Source organism: Bufo gargarizans, chromosome 5 (assembly GCF_014858855.1).
Source record: "Bufo gargarizans isolate SCDJY-AF-19 chromosome 5, ASM1485885v1, whole genome shotgun sequence".
Lineage (NCBI taxonomy): Eukaryota > Metazoa > Chordata > Amphibia > Anura > Bufonidae > Bufo > Bufo gargarizans.
This window is the reverse complement of record NC_058084.1, coordinates 97,137,583-97,162,801: the sequence shown is the minus strand read 5'-3', so window position 1 is coordinate 97,162,801 and position 25,219 is coordinate 97,137,583. Positions and strand designations below refer to the sequence as shown.

Here is a 25,219-nt window from a genome sequence, read left to right as displayed (position 1 = left end):
TGTGCAAGAGGCATTACTCAGCAACCACTGGACTGATGGAGCACACAGCTATCCATGTCTGTTACCCTGCTCTTTATTACACTAACCAATCTCATCTTTAATGGTGGGACTTCACCATTAATTTCTATGATTTTATGGGAGTTGCAGAGATGGCTGCTGTACTTCACTGTCTCTGAAACTCCCATAAATATTAATAGACTGGCAGAACGCAAGGCTGATCGGCTTCTCCATTCACTTTGGGGGCACTGTGTAGGGGCCCCCTATTTTCATGACTGGTGAGGGTCCCAGCGGTAGGACCCCCACCGATCTAATAGTTGTCGAAGTTGAGCGAAGGTAACCCACCACTGCCATTCATGAGCGCACTGAGCGCTGTGAATGGCACAGGCAGCACAGCAATACTGCGGGTGCCTGAAAGCTCCATTAACAGAGCTCCGTACAGTACAGAGCTTTGTTATTAGGGAGGAGGCTGCTGATTTGCCAGCATCAGCGGGCTGCCGTGCCATTGGCTGCCCCTCTTACACCCCCATTCTTCTGCGCGCTGAACGCAGCAGCAGATTCCTTTTCAGTTATTATGAAAACAGGGAGAGCGCCACCCCGCGCCATTGCTGGCTGCGGATGAAGTGCCAGGGACAAAATGGTGGGAACGGAGCCTCTGCTGACCATGTGCCCAGGTGATGTGACCTGCAGGCTTCTATCTGCTGCTGGGAGCTCAATGTGGAGGTTTATGAATGGAAAAACAAATAACCCTTACGTTAAAACGTAAAAAAAAAAAAAAGACATTAAAAAACCTGCAGTTTCTCTAGATGACCTTATGTTGATAGTAGTGTTAATGGAGTATCAGGGGTCTATAAAAGCAGATACCCTAATTTTGAGATTCTATTAGCACTACTATCAACATAAAGGTCATCTAGAGAAACTGCAGTTTTTTTTTTTTTATTCTTCTTTTTTCTGTCCTATAACTGCCTCCTGTGCAATCATCCCAGACCACTACTGCTCCCTGCCACAACCACCAGACGTCCCTGTTCAATTCCTATTGCATTGAATTTTGCACAACTTACTGCTCCGATCCCTACGTGACAGATTTGGTGCTTAGAGAAAGGTAGGGATTCAGTCTTCTGAGAGAAGAATCTAAAATGGTCAAATTTTGCTATTTCGTCATGGAAGACATTATAGCAGGCATCCTCAAACTGCGGCCCTCAGCTGTTGCAAATCTACAACTCCCAGCATGCCCGAACAGCCTACAGCTATCAGCCTACAGCAGGGCATTGTGGGAGTTGTAGTTTTACAACAGCTAAAGGGCCGCAGTTTGAGGATGCCTGCATTATAGAGAAGACGGGTAATCATTTCCCTGCATAAATAGCAACCCCTTAATGTTATATAGGCCTACGCATTATATATATGAAAATCTAAAATTTTCATACTCCTCCTCAGCTAAAAATATAAAAAAATGGTAAAATAAGTTTTTTTACTTTCCCCCAAAAAATGTAGTGCGCCCTCTGGTTGTCCCCTGTCCTTTGGGAACAGGGGGATAACAGTATAAACCGAATACCCCTTTAATTCAGATGCTATTGTACCTTTTGCCAAAATGAAGAAAACACACAACCGCTATTAGGGAACAAGCAGCTCAAAGCATTTTTTCATTTCCTCCTAAAATGTTCTTTTCTAGTTGTCTCTGTATTGTCTGTGTAATGAGCTCAGGACATTGCTTCAGCAATACACAGCAAGAGCGGACATTGTCTGGCGGGATCTGGAATGCCGCTTATTAAAATACCAGGGTGGACACGTATGATGGCGCTCCCGCTAACAGGTCACAGATGATGTGGACTAGGTCATAGATGATGTGGACTGGAGCAGAAAGTGGAATAATCAAGAGGAGCTATTTAGAGTACAAAGGGACGGCAGATCATTCATTAGAGAATTGCAGCCGGAGAGAAATAAATATATTTTTGAAATCTAAATTGGTCCAAAATTCTGCATTCTTTATGTAACTTTATAGATATAACTAAAAGCTGTAAATGGATTCTCCAGCTCCTGGCCATTCTTACTAAAAGCGCTCTTCCCTGCCGGATCTCTCTGCATTCCAGCATTGCCGGAAGCTACTGCATCGCCGTCCGGCCCCATTCACTGTAATAGGGACCGGCGGATATCCGGCCACAACCTGACAAACATGGCAGACACAGATGCAGACCTCTCTTTCGTAGGCTACCCCCTGCGGACACAGCCGGCCAGAGATGTCTGACGCTAGTGTGAAACGAGCCTTAGAATACCATAAAATAACAAGCTCACTAGGCGGGTCAACGGTGTGGCCAGTCATTTCCTGTGTGTCAAGTGGGAGCAGGAAGTAGAAGCCAATGGGCACCTGGGAAGGCTCAGCCTGGTGAAGGGTCACTTTTTTTTCACTTGAGTGAATGGACAATGAATTTAAAGGGGTTGTCCAGTGCTGTCCTCAGAATTGGTCATCAAAATCTGATCGGCGGAGTCGGACACCCGGCACCCCTGCCGATCACAAGTTATGCAGTGGCTCTAATAGCGTCCAGAACTAGACAACTACATCCACTGTGTAGCATATGGACGGTTGCAGAGCTGAGCGAAGGTAACCCAGCACAGCCACTACATTCTCAATGGACATATGCTTCCACTGGAGGCCGCAGGACACGGCTGAGTGGTGGGGGTGCAGGAGCTCCGCTGACTGGATATGGATGATCTATCCTTAGGATAGCCCAGAAAACCTCTTTAACCCCTTAGTGACCACCCATACATGTTTTTACGGCGGTCACTAAGGGGCCTTAGGCTGGGCCGCCGCGTTTTTACGGCGGCCCGGTCTAAGCGCTGCACGGCTCCCCCGTGCAGCGGGGAGCACGGACCCGGCTCTCACATGAGAGCCGGGACCCTGCTCTAACAGCCCGGACCGGCAGGAGTGCCGATCCGGGCTGTTTAACCCTTTACATGCCGGGCGCAATGGCACCCGCTGCATGTAAAGTGGTGACAGAGGGAGCGGACTCCCTCTGTCTCCCATCAGCACCCCGAAAATAAGATCGCGGGGTGCTGATGTGTTCGGAAGCTTACCTTGCTTCCGTTCAGGGCCCCGAGCCTGTCTTCAGTTATTTCCAGCAGGCTGTGCCTCTCTGGCGCCACCTGCTGGTAAAGGTTTGAATAGCATTGCTATTGAAATGCTATTGAAATGTAATGCCTTATAAAGATAATGCATTACATTTTAAAAGCAATCAAAATACTGTATATTATAGTCCCCTTGTGGGACTTTTAAGTAGTAAAAAAATAAATAAATAAATACACATTTATTAAATAAAAAAAATTCCATAAAATAAAAAAATATGCTTTTTTTTTCATTGAAAATACGCTTTTCAATGAAAAAAATTGCAAAAAGAAAATATCCCCCATATGTTTGGTATTGCCGCGTCCGTAACGACCCGGACTACATAAATATTACATAAATTATCCCCTATGGTGAACGCCGTAAAAAATAAAAATAAAAAAAAGACAGAATTTCTAATTTATTCGTAGTTTCCACCAAAAAAACTTAATAACAAGCGATCAAAAAGCGCCATTTACTCCAAAATGATACCAATGAAAAATACAAGTTGTCCCTCAAAAATCAAGCCCTCACACAACTCCATAGAAAAAGAAAAAAAAAAGTTATGGGTCTTGTGAAGTGGCAATGCAAAATCATTTTTTTGGTTAATAAAAGGGGTTTTCTTGGAAAAAAAGTAGTAAAACGTAAAAAAAATTATAAGTATTTAGTATCACTGTAATCGTACTGACCCAGAGAATAAAGATATTATGTTATTTGTACCGAAAAATGAACGCCGTAAAATTTATAATGTAAAAACGCAGTGGCAGTATTGCTATTTTCCCCCATCTCCCTCCCAGAAAGAGTTAATAAAAGTTAATCAGAAAGTTATGTGTATCCCAAAATGGTTCCATTAAAAACTACAACTTGTCCCGTAAAAAACAAGCCCTCATAAAGCTATATAGACGAAAAAATAAAAAAGTTATAGCTCTTGGAACAAGACCATGAAAAAAGGAAGAAAAACGCTTGGTCATAAAGGCCCAAACAGGCTTGGTCACTAAGGGGTTAATTCACTTAAAGGGAGTCTGTCACCTCCATATGGTCATATACAGCGCTTACATTGTCCTATAGCACACCTATACATGAATGTTATGGTTCCTTTGTCTTTACACTTGCAGAAGCTGGAAAACAAACTTGGATTGATATTCAAATGAGCACTCGCAAGTGCCCATGGGTGGCGTTCACTGTGTTGGTGCCCAGGCTGCCCTGCCTTTTTTCATTGTTCCCCCGCCTCAGCATATGCCTGCCCTCCTATTCCCTTGTGTCATCCTAAGGTCTGGCCGAGATCCCGCGACTGTGCACTGCCTCGCAGGGCCGTAGCATGCGCACTGCGATGCTCATTGTTGGCACGCCATCGCTTTAACTACTGTTCATACTCCGGCGAACGGCTGGTTTTGCGCCGTTCGCCGGAGCATGCGCAGTAGTTAAATCGATTCCGTGCCAATAATGGGCATCGCAATGCGCATGCTCCGGCCCAGCAAAGCAGGGCAGTGTCGCAGGATCTCGGCCAGACTTTAGGATGACACAAGGGAATAGGAAGGCAGGCATATGCTGAGGCGGGGGAACAATGAAAAAAGGCAGGGCAGCCTGGGCACCAACACAGTGAACGCCGCCCCTGGGCACTTGCGAGTGCTCATTTGCATATCAATCCAAGTTCGTTTTTCCAGCTTCTGCAAGTGTAAAGACAAAAACAGAGGTACCATAACATTCATGTATAGGTGTGCTATAGGACAATGTAAGCGCTGTATATGGCCATATGGAGCTGACAGACTCCTTTTAAAGACCATCTGTCGGCAGACTTGTCCCTATGACACTGTCTGACCTGTTACATGTGCACTTGGCAGCTGAAGGCTTCTGTGTTGGTCCCATGTTCATATGTGCCTATACTGCTGAGAAATAGTATGTTTTATTATATGCAAGTGAGCCTCTCGGACACGGGTAGGCAACCTCTGGCACCCCAGCATGAATACCTCCTCTTCTCAGAACTCTGATTGGAGTTTCACAACCTGTTACACTCTCCAACTCCCTCTGCACTTTGATTGACAGGTCCGGGCAGCGTAAACATGATCACACCTGGCCCTGTCAATCACAGTGCAGAGGGCGCAGAGCCTCTAGGTGCAACAGGAACACCCTTGTTGCTCCTAGAGGCTCATTTGATATATTAAAACAGCATCAGCGATGCGGGCACCTATGAACATGGGACCAACACAGATGCCCTCAGCTGCCAAGTGCACATACAACAGGACAGCCAGTGTCATAGGGACATATCTGCTGACAGATGTGTCAACCGTACAAATTATACTCTGCGTTCTGGTGACAGATACAAGAGACAGTATACCGATAGTATACCAAGAGCTGCGGTTTATGTAAAGACCTCATGTAATATAACTGCTACTAAAACCTACTTCAGTACTTAAAGAGGACCTTTCATCGGTTTATTATAAACTGGTATGCCTACCAGACAGGTGAACGCCTCCACATGTAAATGCTTTTCCCCAAAATGCAAGCTGTGCCCTACGCTATTTTGGCCTCATATGTTAATTTCCAGCATCGGTACAGGGAGGAGGAGATGCCGGTGTCTGCTTCTCTCTGCCTATGACGCCGTCCAGTCGCACCCATGTTTTCTCTCCATGGCTGTGACATGCTCAGATGTGATTGGACGGCGTGAGTTTACTGGCCTAAATAAAGACTGGAATCTACCACTGCCGTAGATTTCGTTTGGCTGCACAGACTGCCGGAGGAAGCGCCTAGCTTTTGACAAAACCTGTGCCTCGTCATGAATTAAGCGCATCCTCCAGCAAGACTGGCATACCACATGCTGGTCTCGATAAATCCCCACCAAAGTATCGAAGGGATTTAGAACGCTACCTATTTTTATGGGGGCTCTTGGGTGATCGCTATCATTTCCTAACGTGTAAGGATAATGTTATAGAACTGGAGAGTCACGAGCATTAGGCTACATGCACACGAACGTTGTTTGTTTCCGTGTCCGTTCTGGTTTTTTTTTTTGCGGATAGGATGCAGACCCATTCATTTTAATGGGTCCGCAAAATATGCGGACAGCACACCATGTGCTGTCCGCATCAGTATGTCCGTTCCATAGCCCCGCAAAAAAAATAGAACATTTCCTATTCTTGTCCGTTTTAGGCATTGTTACAATGGATCCGCCCCCAAAAAAAAAAAAAAGATGGCATACGGATGTCCGGCAGAGGATCTCAATACCGGAAAAAACAAACAAAAAAACGTTTCCGTTCAGTCCTCAAGCATTCTAAATGGAAAGAAATCCGTTCAGCATGCCGTTCCGTCGGCATTCCATTTTGTGACCGGACACAAAACCGTTGCAGGCGGTCATAAAAACTAAAAAAAATGGATCCGGCACTGAAAAAAAACGTAAGTCAATGGTGACGGACCCATTTGTTTAAGAGCCTAAAAAAAAAAACGGATCCGTCACCCACTGACTTTCAATGCAGTTAGTGACGGATCCATGTTTGTTTTCAGTTTTGATTTCACACAACCGCATCCTAATGGAACGGATGCAAAAATCTAAACGGATACGTTTAATTCCGGTATTGAGATCCTCTGCCGCATCTCAAAACCAGAATTAACAACGCAAGTGTGAAAGTAGCCTTATGAAAAGATCAACTTATTAATTTGGAAAGATTTTCTGATGGAAGTGAAGGATCGGTTAGAGATAACTATAGACGTATGTAACTAGACAGACTGGGTGACAGTAACGGATGTATCACTTCATCTCCACGCCTAGGTTTTATCATGCCGTTCTTCAGTGATGACCCCAATTATCTTTGCTTTTACGTCACGCCAGCTTTATCACTAAGGCCTGAAATCTACTATATTGTACCTGCGTCCATCCAGGTAAGTGAAGTACACTTCCAGCTCGACAGCAAGGATAGGAATTCTTAAATGTTCAAGTAAATGTGGGAAAGGAGTGGACCTTGCTCATTATTACGAGCTTCGTTACCTACAGACTACCTTAGCTTACAGAAGTGGAGGACTTGCCGGTTGGTATATTCTTTCTGCCTTATCCTCTTGCAAAAGACCAGTGTGAATTTGACGTGGGATCTTTAGGGTACTTTCACTCTAGCGTTTTTCTTTTCTGGCACTGAGTTCCGTCACAGGGGCTCAATACCGGAAAAGAACTGATCAGTTTTATCCTAATGCATTCTGAATTGAGAGCAATCCGTTCAGGATGAATCAGGATGTCTTCAGTTCAGTCTTTTTGACTGTTCAGGAGGGAGATAATACCGCAGTATGCTACGGTTTTATCTCCGGCCCAAAAAACTGAACACTTGCTTGAATGTCGGATCCGGCATTTTTTCCCATAGGAATGTATTAGTGCCAGATCCGGCATTCAAAATACCGCAATGCCGGATCCGTCCTTCAGGTCTGCGCGTTCTTGCAATGCATTTGTAAGACTGATCCGGATCCGTCTACAAATGCTTTTTGTTTGCATGCAGATTGTCGGATCCGGCAGGCAGTTCCGGCAACGGAACTGCTTGCCGGATCACTCTGCCGCAAGTGTGATAGTACCCTAAAGTTGCTCAATATCTTTATTGTAACCACGTCTACTGCCACATTGCAGTTAAAAGGGAACTCTGCTGCCTCCCCACAAATAACCAACTACAAAGAAATTCTACCCAAATCAAGTGTGTTCAGGTGGCATCCAAAAACTTTCACACTCTTTAACCCCTTAACACATAATGCCCTTCATGTACGGCATGATGCACAAGAGCTTGTATGGAGCCGGCTGCTGTGCTGAGCCCACTCCATACATAGCGGGTGCCGGCTGTATAATATTAAGGCAACCAGCCTTAATTACGCTGAAACCGGTCATTTAACCCCTCAGAATCTGCGGCATATGTGAGGTTAGGCAGAGGAAGGGGGCTCCGATCACTTACCATGACAGCCTGACGCTTGCTGAAGGTTCCCAGGCCTGTCAGGATACACTGCCTGTGAAGCTGTGCGCGAGATACAGCTTCATAGGCAATGAAAATCTCATAGACCATAATAGTTCTCTATTATGGTCTATAGCAGGGATGACAACCTGCGGGCCTCCAGCTGCTGCAAAAATACAACTCCCGGCATGCCTGGACAGCCTACAGCTATTAGGGTATGCTGAGAGTTGTAGTTTTGCAACAGCTGGGGGCCACAGGTTAAAATAAAAATCAAATAAATTCTAAATCACCACACTTTCCCATTTTTACATATAAAAATAAACAATAAAGAAAAAAATAAACATAACAGGTGTGGCAAACATCGCCACTTATAGAATGTCTTTCTTGTCTGTACCTCTTCCCCTCCCCCCTTTTCCTGTCCCATTGTTTCCCCAGCAGGGTGTTGTCTCAGGGACACTGGGAGACCAGTTTAAACTAGCTGCAGTGTCCCCCCTCAACCTCCCATCAGCTCTTGCTATTGTCTGACCCAACCTTTCCTTGTACCATAGTAATCTATGTATTGTATGTAAATGAGGCTGTTGGAGGTTTGAAACCAGGTGCGCATGCCTAGTAAAGTCAGTTGACTCCCAAACTGTGTGTCGTCCAGTTACTGGGGAAATTGTCTCTTGGATATTGACCTGCTTCTTCAGCTACAAGGAGATTTAGGTGAAGATATTGAAGGTATACCTTGAAGCTCCTCAAAAACAGCTATCTCCACAACTGAAAAAAACGTCTGAACTATTAAAATATGTTTCCTGCACAGTGAACGGGGTAACGGGAAAAAACTAAGAAAATAAAAACATGCAATTCCCCATTTTTTTTGTCAACTTGTACTCTCAAACAAACTAAACAACAGTGATCAAAAAGTTGTATATAGACCAAAAATGGTACCAATGAAAACTACAGTTCATCCCGTAAAAAAAAAAACAAGCCCTCATACATCTAGAGGTAGACGGAAATATAAATAAAATAAAAATAAAATTATGTCTGTCAGTAAATGGTGATGAAAATAAATTTTTGAATAAAAAAAAAACAAAAAACTACACAAATTTGGTATCGCCGTAATCCTACTGACCCACAGAATAAGGCCTCATGCACGCGACCGTTCCGGTTTTTGCGGTCCGCAAACCGCGGATCTGCAAAAACTTTGCGGAATGGAACGGGCGCCGGCAATATAAATGCCTATTCTTGTCCGCAAAGCGCGAACAAGAATAGGACATGTTATATTTTTTTAGCGGGGCCGCGGAACGGAGCCACGGATGCGGACAGCACACGGAGTTCTATCCGCATCTTTTGCGGCCCCATTGAAGTAAATGGGTCCGTATCCGAGCCGCCGATCGTGTGCATGAGGCCTAAGGAAGTCATGTCATTTTTAGTGAACAGTTAATGTGGTAATATCAAAACCTATAAAACCTTGGTGGAATATTATTTATTTATTTTTTAAATTTTACCCCAAAAAGAATAGTTTTTCCCGTTTTCTAGATGGTAGCCGGTGGTAACCTTTTATGTGACAGATGCCTTCTTTTCTGTCTTCTGACCTGTTAAATGGTGGCGGTCATTTTGAGACATTCATTTAAGGCCACCATGCACATAACCGTATTTTCTGGTCAGATGTCACGGGAAAGAAGGATCTGACAGCTGGATTCCAACATTTCTGATCCTTGTTTCTCAAGAGAGATAAACCACGTCTAGAGGAATCCAGCACTCTCATCTCACTATTGATGCCTTCCATTTTTCACACTAGCCCCATTCACTTCTATGGAGCTGAATGAAAAACACACAATATAAAACAGGCTGCGATTTTTCCTGAACACAGAGATGATGCATGAAATACTACGCTCGTGTGCACAGAGCCATTGAAATGAATGGGTCAGGATTTAGTCCAGATGCTATATGTTCACTACACGCATCGTATCTAGAATTTTGAAATAATTTTTGGTAATGCTATTTAGATTTTTTTCCATGCCAATGTTTTTACACTGACCACTAAGCCTAATAAAAGGCGCAACTTCTTAGTCTGTACAGATCACTTTACTGCAGTTACCTGCTTATCTGTCATTCTAATCCTGCCTGTAATTATATCACCCCTGTGTATAGATAAGATAGGATCCACCATTCACAGTAGGTGCTGATCTATTCTTTCCTTGTACAATGACCTCTGCACAGGACATAGAACATGCCCAGAAAACTCTCCCATAGAAGCCAATAAGATCTCCTCCTGACCATTGAGTCTATGGCCCATGTGGCTGCCATAAAGCAATTTTCTTAATGCTTTCTAAGTGCTGTTAAAGAGGACCTGTCACGTTTTTTTTTTTTTATTCAAGATAAATACCTTTGCCTGCAGGGTACCCCCTGCTGATGCTGCCACCCTGCCTGTTTTTTTTAAATCTCACTCCTGCGCCCCCCCCCCCAGGTCCGCTGCTCAGTATGCCAATACCGAGCTTCAGTACAGAGAGGAGGAGACGCCAGGGTTTCTCAATGGGCGTCCCCTTCTCCCTGGCTGTGCCACGATCCAATAACAGCGGAGTGCGGCACAGCCAGAGAGAAGGTGAGTTTTTTTTTTCTCCCTGGCTGTGACGCTCTCCGCCGTGACTGGATCGCGGCACAGCCAGGGAGAAGGGGACGCCCATTGAGAAACCCTGGCGTCTCCTCCTCCCTGTACCGCTTTATAAAATTCATTTTCTTAAAAGTGAATACTAGTGAGAGCTTCCATTATATATTTTTTTCTTATTTTATTTAGGTGCATCTTATAAGGTATGTCTTATAAAGCGAAAAATACAGTACATGATGCATAAGGCAATGATTGAGAACAGACTGCATGATTGTTGAGCTGCAGTAGAGCTGCATTTACTGTGATCGTTCATCCCCATACAGATTCAATCACAGGTAACTTGCTGCCAACAAAAGAGGATTTTAAAAGGGTTGTTTCACCGCATCCCATCTCTAGAATATTTCACCAATGTCAGATAGGTGCAGGTTCCACCTCTGGGAACCACAACTATCTCTAAACCAGAGCCACCAAAGTAAAGGAGGGCGCACCGTGCATGAGCAAGAAAGGGAATCTGGGAATCAGCGGAGGTAAGAAAAGTGGTGAATGCAGCGCTCCCTGGGCTCTGTACTCACTGCTTCCTGGTCCTCTGCCGTCAGCTATGCTGTGACTGAAGGAGAGGTAAGTTGATTTATTTATTTTTTTATTTGCTCTGCGGCATGGGGGACTGTTCTGAGGGGGTCTTATTTATATTGGGGCTCTTATCTGAGGTCTGAGCTGAGGGTATTATTAACATTGGGGGTCTGACTGAGGGTCTTATTAACATTGGGGGTCTGACTGAGGGTCTTATTAACATTGAGGGTCTTATTAACATTGGGGGTCTGATTGGGACTGTGAGCTGAGGTCTGATTTACACTGGGGGTCTGATTGGGGCTGTGAGGTCTGATTAACGGTCTGATTTTTTCTTATTGTCCTCCTCTAGAACCTAGGTGCATCTTATGGGCCTGTGCGTCTTATAGGGTGAAAAAGACAGTAATTGTCTCGACCCTCATCCCGTGTAAGAGGGCCCTAAGGAATTACTAACAAAATAAAACTTAACACTTTAAAACTGTTCTTACGTTTGAACTGCAAGCTCGGTGTCAAAAGTAAGGGTGATTCCCGTGTTGACCAGAAACACATACAGCTTCATGATGACTGCTCTAGGTTCCTCTCCCTTCTTCACACCTTGTTGTGCTCATTTAGAAACTGCGGAGAAAAGGAAAATGTTAACCTTAGAAGCTGCACATTTTGGAAGTTGTAGTTTTGAAACAGCTGGAAGGTCACAGGGCTGGGCCCACTAGCCAAGTCATCACAGTCACCGCGATGACCTAAAAGTCTTACACAGGCAACCGAGTTTCGCTCCATCGTCCATGCACCTGCCAATGCTTATACAAATCTACACAGGTAAATCTATGGAGCTGGATGTAGTTGTGATCGGCAACAGCGCTAACCCATGAGCCACCGTGCTGCCCATACCTTACATAGATCTCAATTGTAACGTCAACTAACACCCTCTTTTTCATGATTTTGGTATAAATAACTGCGCGTCAGTCATCAGTATGTACCACATTCATAAAAAGTGGTCAAAGTACAAAAAAACAAGCAGAACAAGCAAGTGCTGACAGGAGATGCAGCATCTGGCCACACAGGACGGCCAAAGTCACTTTAGAGAGCACATGAAGCCCAAAATAAATGCTCTTCTAAATTAGAGACAGAGGCCCAGATGTACTAATCACAAAGATGGTGGGAGACCGGCTGACTGGACCTGCACCATATTGGGACTCAGGCCGGATGAGAAATCTGCTGCAGGGATAGGCACTTTTCTCTGAACCTATACCAACTATTGGGTGGCGCACTTTGAGACTGATTTTTACACCAGAATAGCGCCAAAATTTTGGAGCAGACGGATTAGTAAATCTCCACCTGAACCTAGTAAATTTGAAGACTGAGGTGTCCGTCCTTGTACCGTATACATAGGAGGAAGCAGGACGCCTCTAGGCACTTGTAAAACATAATAGAGGGGTCGCTGAGCAGACCACCATTTCCATATGGCGCAGGGTGCAATGCGTTTTTCACGCGCCTGATAAAAACTGAAGGTTTACAAACGACATCTCCTAGACAACCATCAGTGAAAAAGTCATTGCATCCGCAATTGCTTCCAGATGCAATGTGTTTTTCACTGAAGCCCCATTCACTTCTATGGGGCCAGGGCTGCGTGAAAAACGCAGAATATAGAACATGGTGCGTTTCTCACGCAACGCAAAACTGATGCGTGAAAAGTCATGTACACAGATCCATTGAAATGGATGGGTCAGGATTCAGTGCGTTCACCTAACGCATTGCACCCGCACAGGAAAATCGCCCGCGTGAAAGGGGCCTTAGGCCCCTGCTGGTTGCTACTGGAGGCTGAGCTCCTACCAGTTAAAGCTTCATGCTGCCTCACTACAGGAGAGTTTTTCCTACATCTGATTTTACTACAGGTGAAACTCGAAATTTTTTAATATTGTGCAAAGTTCATTTATTTCAGTAATGCAGCTTAAAAGGTGAAACTAACATACGAGATAGACTCATTACATGCAAAGCGAGATATTTCAAGCCTTTATTTGTTCTAATTTGGATGATCATGGCTTACAAATGACCCCAAAGTCCCAATCTCGGGTACCCTTTGCTCAGGGGGTATGGAGTGTGACACTTTGAGCCTGGAATATTGAACCTTTTCACAAAATTAAAATTTTAAGTTGCATTGCTGAAATAAATAAACTTTTGCACGATATTTAAATTTTTTGAGTTTCAACTGTACTTTCCAGAATGGACATCACAGTAAGGCCTCATGCACACGACCATTGTGCGTTTTGCGGTCCGCAATTTGCAGAACGGCACGGACAACCATTAATATAACTCCCTATTCTTGTCCGCCAAACGCGGACAAGAATAGGACAGGTTATATTTTTATTTGCGGACCATGGAATGGAGCAACGGATGCGGAAAGCATACAGAGTGCTGTCCGCATCTTTTGCGGCCCCATTGAAGTGAATAGGTCCACATCAGAGCCGCCAAAACTCGGCGGCTCGGATGCGGACCAAAACAACGGCCGTGTGCATGAGCACTAAGGCTACTTTCACACTAGTGTTTTCAATTTCGCTATTGAGATCCGCCATAGGATCTCCGGATTCATTGTCAATGGGGACAAAACTGAATGGAACGAAACGGAATGCACGTTCCGTTTGGTTGCGTTCCCATCGCGGACAGAATAACGCTGCAAAGTGGTGCGGATCCGTTTTTATGTCCGCAAAGTGGTGCGGATCCGTTTTCTCTGACACAATAGAAAACGGATCCATCATGGCTATAGAAGACATAATACAACCGGATCCGTTCATGACGGATGCATGCGGTTTTATTATGGTAACAAAAGTGTTTTTGCAAATCCATGACGGATCCGCAAAAAACACTAATGTGAAAGAAGCTTAACAAGCGCGGTCTAACTGCTAAAGACACAGGGAAACTGGGAGCTCTGAGCTCTGCAGAGCTAGTAATGTGGCTGTGGATCACGATGGACTGCAAAAGATTAGTACAGGTGCGGAATAACGGCGCTTTTACACGGGCCGCGGATCAAAAAACAATAATTGCAAAAACAAAACATATACAAAATTCTCCTCCAGGACACATCTTGATAAAATCACGATGGAATTTTGGATATGTCTGTGACAGCTTGGATCCATTGGTGATTCAAAGTTTCCTGCCGCGCGCAGTCTTAAAGTTGGGAAAGTGGTTCATGATGCTGGATATCGCGCTGAGCGGGCTGTTTCGCATTATTGTTTTTTTTTTATTTGCATCCCAATAATTGTGCAGTGTAAAGGTGCATTCACATGACCGTGTTGCATCCGTTTTTTTTGAGGACCCATTGTAACAATGCCTATTCTAGTCCGCAAAATAGGACATGTTCTATTTTTTTTGCGGGGCTGAGGGACGGACATGCGGATGGGGACGGTGTGCTGTCTGCATTTTTTGAAGCCCCATTGACATGAATGAGTCGGCAACCGATCTGCAGAAAAGGCGGATCAGCTGCTGAGCAAAAATACGGTTGTGTGAATGGAACCTAAAGGTGACGCTGATCGTCAGATAACCAAGGAACGTTCATTAGTCGGGTGGATCCCATCTGTAATGTGGCCCATAAAATCCTTGGTCGGCAGCGCACATTGTCCTGTGTAAAGAGAGATGTGGTGACAACAAACAAGGACATTTTATGGGGAAGAATGATCGTACTAATGATCACTGCTGCGTGTAAAATGCTCATCCCCAATCACTGCCCGCTCTATCGACCCCCGCGAAAGGGCCACTGCATAGATACTCAAAAACAGTGTTTAAAGGTGAGAATGTCTATTTTAGTAAATTCTAAATGACAATTATGAAGCATCTTTTCTGCGAGCGCAGTTCAGTGCCATTCCTCTTTTATTCCTCTGATAAGTTTATGAATTAAAAGGAGTCTGTCAGCAGGAGATATAGTATAAACCGGACACATTGGGGTCATTTATCAAACTGGTGTAAAGTAGAACTGGCTTAGTTGCCCATAGCAACCAGATTCCACCTTTCATTTTTCACAGCTCCTTTTGAAAATGAAAGGTGGAATCTGCTTGGTTGCAATGGGCAACTAAGCTAGGTTTCCTTTGCACCACTTTTGATAAATCTCCCCCAATATCTTGTAGGGCTAGCTCAGCAGCATGCAATGATACATTTCCATTAGCGATTTGTCACTTCATTCTGGAGAAAAACATACTCCAAGTACTCCATATGCAAATGAGCAGTTAAAGGGGTTTTCCAGGATTCACCCATTCCGGTATAGAACATCAATATCAGATTGACAGGGGCCCGACTCCCTGGAGCCCAGCTGATTGGCGGTTCGAAAAGGCTGGGGCAGTCTATGAGAACTTAGACCTTTTCCTAAGCCATGTGATGACGCGTTCATCGGTCACAGCTCAGCCTCATTAAACTGAACGGGACTGAGAAGCAATACCAAGCACAGCCACTATACAACGCACGGCGCTGTGCTTTGTGAGCTGCGAGGAGTCTGCAGAGTTTCAGTGGGCGCAGCAGCTTCCTCAAACAGCTGATCGGTGGGATTAATGAGACTCGGATCACTGCTGATCTGAAATCCTGGGCCATCCATATGTAAATCCCAGATAAACTCTGCCAGCCTCTCCATCTGCTTCGTGATTGATGGGGCTAGGCTCCTACATCGTCATGTCGCTTCACCCCGTCAACCAAGGAGAGGGAGGGGCTACCAGAGAAAGCAGGAGGAGCAAGCGTGCACACAGTGGCGTGGACACGCCCTCAGTGAAGGGAACTGCTCATTTGCATATGGAATGAAAGCACTTTTTTTCTCCAGAATACAGCAAGAATCACTATGTAAAAGGCATCATTAAGTTCATCTCAGCTAGCTCTACAAGACATTGGGGGTCATTTAAGAACGTTTGTACACCAGCTTGTGGCGTGAGTCGCACAGCCCATATCTGTCTTGTAGAGCTTTTATTTGGTCACACTGGTGTTTTTACGCTGTCCTTCCCACTTGGGAATGGTGAGGGCAGAGGTCATGGCCAGGGCGTAAATGTGAAGACTACTCCAGTCAGGGGCTGGAGTAGTTTATACAGCAGGCGCATGGACTGCCAGAGGTGCACCTCATTTATGACAAGAAACACGCCTCGTCATAAAATGGGCAAATCCAAGACCGGTTTTTGTGCCTGGTATAACACTGACTTTCCTGGTGACCGGTTCCCTTTAAATGACAACTGGGTTTTTACCAGTTGGGGGAATGTTCCTACACAAGCTAACATTGTCCAATCAGTGTTGACAGTGCCAGACTGTGTAGGGACACACCCCTTTGACAAAGGAAATGGTAACACCCAGTTGTCAACTTCCTTCTAAATTTTCAGGTGGAATAACAGGGGAATGGCACAATGCAGTCGGAAAAAAACGTTCCAGAAATGTTATTTTATGGGCGATACAAGTTAAAGCAGACATATTCAGAGAGCCGAAAGGTCCTCTTTAAAGGGGTAGTCTCAAGAAGACAATCCCTGTGCAGAGGGGTCCCCACCGTATGCCAGTACAGAGGGTCCCTATAAGATCAGGCATGTTTGTGAATAACAAAGACTATTAAAGGATTTCTGTCACCAGAATTAACCCTATTAAACTAGCTGACATTAGCGATGTGCTAATGTCAGCTAAACCTAACTAATCTATCCCTACTTTTATCTGTGCCCCCGTTACTCCAGAAATATAACTTTTATAATATGCTAATTAGCCTCTAGGTGCAGGGGGGCGTTGTTCCTGCTCCTAGAGGATCCGTTCTCCCACCTCTGGCCACGCCATGCTACACTAGATTAACAGGGCCAGGCAGCCTTCACCTCCAACTGCTGTCCCTGTGCGCTGGGGAAATCTCACACCGGAACTGGAATGGGGCAACTACAGTACCCTGAAAGATTATCAGAATTAGGGTTATTCACTTTAGAAAAAAGACGACTGAGGGGAGATCTAATTAATATGTATAAATATATCAGGGGTCAGTACAGAGATCTATCCCATCAGCTATTTATCCCCAGGACTGTGACTGTGACGAGGGGACATCCTCTGCGCCTGGAGGAAAGAAGGTTTGTACACAAACATAGAAGAGGATTCTTTACAGTAAGAGCAGTGAGACTATGGAAGCCTCTGCCTGAGGAGGTGGTGATGGTGAGTACAATAAAGGAATTCAAGAGGGGCCTGGATGTATTTCTGGAGCGTAATAATATTACAGGCTATAGCTACTAGAGAGGGGTCGTTGATCCAGGGAGTTATTCTGATGCCTGATTGGAGTCGGGAAGGAAGTTTATAGTCCCCTAAAGTGGAGAAAATTGGCTTCTACCTCACAGTTTTTTTTTTTGCCTTCCTCTGGATCAACTTGCAGGATAACAGGCCGAACTGGATGGACAAATGTCTTTTTTCGGCCTTATGTACTATGTTACTACTATGTTACTATGTTCAGTATTCAGAGCAGGAGGAAGCCGGCCGCCCGGCGAGCGCCCTTCACTCACTGCGCCTGCACCGAATACCGAACAGGACGACGCTGGCGCGAGATTTACACGGCAGACAGGGCCAGCAGTAGGAGAACAACACTGCCTGGCCCTGTCAATTTAGTGTAGCAGGGCGTGGCCAGAGGTGGGAGAACGGATCCTCTAAGAGCAGGGGCAACACCCCCTCTGCACCTAGAGGCTAATTAGTATATTATAAAAATTATATTTCTGGAGTACCGTATTTTTTTTGCGGACCATATACTGAACCATTTATTCCAATGGGTCCGCATTCCGTTTCCGTATTTCAGTGCTGCAAAAAAATAGAACATGTTGTATTATTGTCCGCATTACGTACTTTTCTATTAGGGGCCAGCTGTTCCGTTCCGCAAAATACAGAATGCACACGGACGTCATCCGTATTTTTTGCGGATCCGTTTTTGTGGACCACAGAATACATACGGTCCTGTGCATGAGGCCTTACACTGAGCAGTAGTCTCTGGCTACAAAGACTTAGCCCAGATCAGATGAAAACTCAGGGGGTCATCTATTAAAACTGGTGTTTTAGATGCCAGTCTTAATATCCCCTATAGATGGTGGTGGATCCGCTAAAGTTATGTAAAGGCGCCAGCCTCTACATAACTTTGGCGTCTCCTGCACCAGTCTAAATGTAGGCCACCGTCGCAGCCTGCTATTGGCTGCACCCCTCGGTCCATGGATGTTATCTGCACGCCGGGGAAATGCAGCAATGGCCGTGGAGGGATCCAGAAGGACATAGGTGTCGGCGACCAGGAAAGTATTCTCTGTATGAGGGGTTTGGGCATTGTGAGTGGGTATTTCAGGTTTGGATAACTCCGTCCCGTCCCCTTCTACGCCATGACCACTTTTTTAGACCTGGTGGGAAAAAGTCGCAAATAACCTCTGTGCCGCAATCTGCGTCAGAAATACGCCTAATATAGATGTATTTCTGGATAGTAAATGACCCCCTCAATAGCTAAATGTTCCTTCTCAAACAACAAATTTACCTAAATATTTTACTGCAAAGGAAATAACACGCTCATGAAAACACTTGAACTGACCCACATAGGAACCTGTTGGACGTGTTTTCTTTCCTGCATATTTTAAAGGAAGTCCGTCACCTCCAAAATCAGTTTCAATACCCCCTTGTAGGGTGGGGTCCAGAAACACGGCCATACTTTTCTTGTGAAAATCCAGTCCGCAAATCCTGAGAACTGCTTTTAATTTTTATGGAAGTCAGGTTTTTGGTGTCCTGTGGACAGGGCCGCCCCTTAGGTGCATCATCGCTTCGCCAGTAACACCAGTAAGGCCTCAGGCTTCCTGGGTGATGATGAATAGTCCCTGACGTTTCAGAACTGGTAGCGATGATGCAGGGAAAGCCCGGTGCGCCATCCACAGTGCACAGAAAACCTTACCTGCGTGAAACCAAGCACATGGTTATGTTTCAGGGCCCCTACCCTACATGATGATAGAGGGGTTTCTGCATAAAGAGGGGACCACGCATGTTCATGGCTTTCTTCATTCTGTACTTTTCCAGGGTGAGCTGCTCCCAGAAGAGCCTTCCATATTGTGAAAGAGGATACATCAGGTCTTCTATAGTACCAGAGGAGGAGACACTTTTCCCCTTTTTCCTTAAAGGGGCTGTCTCACTTCAGTAAGTGGCATTTATCATGTAGAGAAAGTTACAAGACACTTACTAATGTATTGTGATTGTCCATATTGCCTCCTTTACTGGCTTGATTCATTTTTCCATCACATTATACACTGCTCGTTTCCATGGTTACAGGCCACCCTGCAATCCCTCAGTGGTGGTCGTGCTTGCACAATATAGGAGAAATTGTCAGCCTCTCTGGTGGCCGGGACCGTGGGAGCGCACATAGGACAGTGCTTTTTCCTATAGTGTGCAAGCACTATCACCGCTGATGGATGGCAGGGTGGTCTGTAACCATGGAAATAAGCAGCGTATAATGTGATGGGAAAATGAATCCAGACAGCAAAGGAAGGAATATGTATGATAACAATACATTAGTAAGTGACTTGTATTAAAGGATAACTGTCACATTTAGACCCTAATTTCAATTTTCATATATGTAGTTACTAATAACATGATATTCCAGAATCAGTTACTATTAGACTGACTCACCCCATATTTAATAAGATTCAGCCCTTAGCAACCAGTCTGCATAAAACTGCAATTTCACTAATCAGTTAAGATGGCCGCCACTGCCCTCACCCTGAGGCTAATCCCGCCTGCCCTCACTAGCCAGTAACAATAGCACCCCAAAAGTGTCAGTAACCACAGCCCTCCCACTAAAGGGTTAATCTCCTGCAGCACAAGGGGGTCCTCTTACCACATGTTGCTTTCATTTATACACCGAGCAGACGGCAGATCTCCCTTCCCTGCTCTGCGCTGCTTCCACTCTGCATTCTCCAGCTCTGCTGAGTGAGGGAGCGTCTGCCAAGCGCAGGGACAGGGAGAAGTGCACACAGCCCTGGCACTGTTATCAGCTGCTGGGGAGGACCTGGCGACGGACCATGCCTAGCAACCCTATTTTAAGCACAGGTAAAGGGTTAAGGGTTAATTGAATACACAGTGAAAAGTTGAAATAGGGCCACCAAGGAGATATTAATCAACACAAGCCAATACAAAAAAATATATATATATATATATACGACAGTTATACTTTAACTTTATCTATATCTACATGATCAATGCCACTTACAGCCCCTTTAATTTTATTCAGCATTTCTGTGTAAAATGCAGTTTGACTGCTGCCAGGACTCACAGAGAAAGGCCTCATGCACATGACCGTTGTTTTGGTCCGCATCTGAGCTGCAGTTTTTGCGGCTCGATGCGGACCCATTCACTTCAATGGGGCCGCAAAAGATGCGGACAACACTCCGTTCAGTTCACGGACGCCATGCATGTTTTGCGGATCCGAAATTTGTGGACCACAAAACACACAACGGTCGTGTGCATGAGGCCAAAGCCTGGGAGTCCTGCTTGCCCCGCCCACACAGGATGATTGACAGTTTTCCTTATATACACAGCCTTGCCGGGAAGGCTGTCAATCATCCTCCAGGAGCAGGGCGGGCATGACTCCGAGGTTTTCTCTGGCTGCAGTCAAACAGCATTTTACGCAAAAAACAAAGCAGAGGGTCTCCCCCCTCTATCTTATGCTTCTCTCATATAGAGTAACGCAGGGGACCTGACAGGGGCGGCCTCAGTCACCTCTGTGGATCTGCCAGAGAAGGCGCAGTGGTTGGACTCGGATATCCCCAGCAGCGCCAGAGTTGACTGGAAAGACCGCTCACATGTGTCTCAACTGCCCCATTCACACAGGAGAACACTAGGCACCCGTTCTTGTGATTGCCAAGGGATTCAATGCCTGGACCGCTGCCAATCAGACACTTACCACCTATCCTGTGGCTATGGCTATGCCTTTTAAGATTAGGGAGTTCTTCAGAATGACTTCCGAATCCTTTGTCAGTTCTAGGTGTGCTTGGCACTGCCACAAGCCGTAATGGTGCAGTCACCGCTATTCCTCCCCATCATTACAGTTCACTGTGTGCGAGTGACGTCATACAGTAGTCCCCCGGTCCCCAGAATCTCTTCCTCGAAGAGTCCCCAAAGCTGCACTGAGAAACAGAAGTAAGTAAACGGTTCTGTCATTTGTAGAGGGGTTTCCTGGATATAGTAAGTTAGCTTATTAATTCTGTTGAGTGACGAAAATTGATCTGTTAGGGTCCATTCACACGTCCGCAAAATGGGTCCGCATTCGTCAGGCAATTTTGCGGACCAGGTGCGGACCCATTCATTTGCAATAGGGCCGGAATGTGCTGTCCGCATCCGCACTTCCGTTCCGCAAAAAAATAGAACGTGTCCTAGTCTTGTCCGCAATTGCGGACAAGAAAAGGCATTTTCTATAAGAGTGCCGGTGATGTGCAGTCCTCCAAATGCGGAACGCACATTGCCGGTGTCCGTGTTTTGCAAAACACATACGGACGTGTGAATGGACCCTTAAAGGGTTTTCCGGTCCTCTCTTATATGTATAGCCTGCCTCACCGCAATGGGAGCAGCGCTACACTGACCAGCTGCCTTCTCTACACACAATGAGAGGGTCTACTGCAGAACAGCTGATCAGCGGGGCTGAGGGGCGTCACACATGACGCAAGGGGGGCAGGTCACCATTGTGGCCTGCTATTGGCTGCCCTCCCCTCCAGGGAGATGCAGAGATGGTCGTGGAGGGATGTGGAAGGACACAGGCGTCGGCGACCAGGAAATTATTCTCTGTATGAGGGGCCCAGGCATTGGGGGGGGGGGGGGGGGTATTTCAGGCTTGAATAACCCCTTTAATGCAGCCTAAGGGCTTAAGCACCGAGTCCTATCCTTGTCTGTAATGAGGACAATAATAGGTAATAGGACATGGCCATGCAGATATACGGACACAGAATGCACACTGCATATGGGCAGCAAAATGGGAATGATTCTGCATATGGGCAGCAAAAAAACGGACACGGAAAAAAATGTGTTTGTGTCCATGAGCTCTAAGCTGGGAGATGTGACTATGTCATGTGACCAGGGAGCATGCCGGCACTATGGAGGATGTAACACGGTCCGGCACAGGACACAGACAAGCATGTGGTGAAAAGAACACAATTAAAGAGGTTGATTTGCTCTGCCTAAAAAAGAAAGGGTCCTGCCTCTTCCCCGGTGCTCCGGCCACGCGCCTCTTGGGGACATGAAGCAGAGAAATCCCGACAAGAGCTTTGTGCTGCTGTATGGTATCTTATAGGATAGGGGACGTGTCCCCACTGAGCTGTGCACGTGACGATGGAGGGGACACTGGAGCCCAGAAGCAGCAGGGACAGGACCCCCAGAGCGTAGCCCCAGTGAGCAGGTACGGGCCCTTCATTCTCTAGGCAGAGCAGGCTCAGGCTCGTAGACTCAGGGGACGGACATGTGGTGACACCTGTCATTACTGGAACGTCACTACAGATACAGGGGCCGTGGTCACCGCTACCACAGGACCAGGGCGAATACCCAGAAGAGCTACTATAGGCTCTCTGTGTCTGACAGATGGGAAAGGGCCCCGTGTACTGGAAGCCATTGCTTCATCAGCAGACACAGCGTATCTGATATCAGCGCCACGGGCTGAGCCAGTAATGGATGATTCCCTGCACCGGGTGGGGGCACCATCCCAACCTGCACACCATCAGTGCCCCTCTTCACACATGCCAACATCAGTAATAAAGTAGGTACCTGTATGTGTGTATGTACCTCTATATGTATAAATATGTACCCATATGTGTATGTATAAATATATATATATATATATACCCCTGTGTGTATATGTACTTATGTGTGTGTATATGTACTTATGTGTGTATATATGTATATTTATATGTGTGTATATATATGTACCTAAGTGGACCTCTATATGTGTATATATGTACCTACATGTGTACCTCTATATGTGTATATATGTAACTATATGTGTGTATATGTACTTATGTGTGTATGTGTACCTATGTGTATCTACGTGTGTGTGTGTGTATATATATGTACCTCTATGTATATATATATGTGTGTACTTCTGTGTGTACATATATACACCTCTATGTATATATGTGTATATATATATATATATATATATACACCTCTGTGTGTGTATATATATATATATATATATATACACACACCTCTGTGTGTGTATATATACATACCTCTATGTATATATGTACCTGTGTGTGTGTGTATATATATATATATATGTACCTCTGCGTGTGTATATGTACCTGTGTGTATATATATATATATATATATATATATATACCTCTGCGCGTGTATATGTACCTCTGTGTATATACATGTACCTCTGTGTATATACATGTACCTTCGTGTGTACAGGCTCACACTGGCTCTGTGTATATATGTACCTCTGCGTGTATGTGTATATATATATATATATATATATATATATATATATGTGTGTACCTCTGCGTGTGTATATGTACCTGTGTGTATACATGTACCTCTGTGTGTGTGTGTGTGTGTGTGTGTGTGTATATATATATATATACCTCTGCGCGTGTATATGTACCTCTGTATATACATGTACCTCTGTGTGTATATACATGTACCTTCGTGTGTACAGGCTCACACTGGCTCTGTGTATATACATGTACCTCTGTGTGTACATGTACCTCCATGTGGACACCTGTAGTGTGGGGTCAGGCTGTGGGACACCATGCAGTGACAGGAGGTGTCACCGGGGGCAGCTGTCTCCGTGCTGGGGGTGACGCTGCCCCCTCCTGTATACACATGTACTCGGCACTGACATGTTTACAGCTGAGGGTGGATTAATGAGAAGCATCTGACAGGGCCCGGGTGTCAGGCCGGGGGAGGAGTTGTCAGCTGGCTGTCTCATCTACATGTACACCACAACAAAGGGGCTTGCCATATGGGGGCTCTCCGGCGCCCCACCAGCCCACCCACCAGCCGTCACCCCCTCATACCCGGGCACAGTGCGGCCGCCACTCAGGAAGATCTCCTTGTTATTGTTGTTGTTGACGACTCAGCATCGCTCAGGCTGCTTTTTTCCGGTGGCCGCTCTAGCATCGCGAGAATAAGGCCAAGTCTCGCGGTGTTTGGGAGAGTCACAGGGGAACTTGGGATAGGGGAGGGACGGCGCGCTGGATTGTCAGTCAGGCCGTGACGTCACGGAGTGAGAGTGTTGGATGAGGTGCTGTGTGCTGCCATGGCAGGGCAGGGTGACTGATGTGGGTGCTGGTGGTGGTTCCATGAGGTGCCTGGTACATGAGACTGTAGTCTGCTGTGAGGACCAGGGCGTCACAGGGACCTCATGGGAATTGGCTGTCCTTGTGCTGTAATAGGGTACATGGATAGCATGTAGTAGGGAGAAATCTCCCATTTGGACCTGGGTGCCCGGTCTGGGTGCTGGTGAGTCCCAGTTACAACACAGCAAACTGCTTTTGTTCTAGGGAATAGGTCAGCCGCCTGGTAACAGCGGACGGGTGCCGGTGGCGCCTTCCACAGTCCATTGGAAAAACAAAACCGTGATGTTGCCACCGCTTAACCCCTTCTACCCTGAGCCAGGTTTCACCTTCTTGACCAGGCCATTTTTTTGCAGATCACTTTGTGTTAAAAAAATTATGAAATCCAAGCCGTTCTGAGACTTTTCTCGTGACACATTGTACATCATGACAGTGGTAGTAAATGAGTCAATATATATTTAACTTTTATTTATAAAAAATCCCAAATTTACCAGAAATTTTGAAAAATTAGCAATTTTTTCAAAATTTCAATTTTTCTGCTTTTAAAGGGTTTGTCCGGGTTCAGAGCTGAACCCGTACATGTAATCCTACAAAACCTCTCTCTATACTTGACAGCACAACATTCCACTTGGAAAAACATCCAATATCAGAGCAAAAAAGCACGTGGAGATCATATAGCCAAAATAGTATCAATTTATTATATAGTAAAATATGTAGAAAAAAAGAGGCAGATGGAAAACAGTACACAGAGAAGCAAAGGACAAAGTATACACAACTGAACTCTCATGTATCTCCA

At 45.5% G+C, this 25,219-nt stretch overlaps 1 protein-coding gene across 4 annotated transcripts in view; it reads right to left on the bottom strand.

Moving 5' to 3' along the window:
* Positions 1 to 24,263, bottom strand: part of RB1CC1 (RB1 inducible coiled-coil 1) — a 140,815-nt gene extending 116,552 nt beyond the window's left edge. For 2 of the 4 annotated variants that reach the window (XM_044292711.1, XM_044292715.1), the window contains exons 1-2: positions 24,145 to 24,263; positions 11,647 to 11,773 (exon numbers count right to left, since the gene is read on the bottom strand). In XM_044292711.1, the coding sequence (XP_044148646.1) occupies positions 11,647 to 11,717 (71 nt within the window). In that variant the 5' untranslated portion in view covers positions 11,718 to 11,773; positions 24,145 to 24,263. Of the gene's footprint in view, positions 1 to 11,646; positions 11,774 to 21,041; positions 21,265 to 24,144 lie in introns of all 4 variants that reach the window. The other 2 variants (XM_044292714.1, XM_044292713.1) reach the window with 2 other exon arrangements.
* Positions 24,264 to 25,219: the final 956 nt, after the last annotated feature.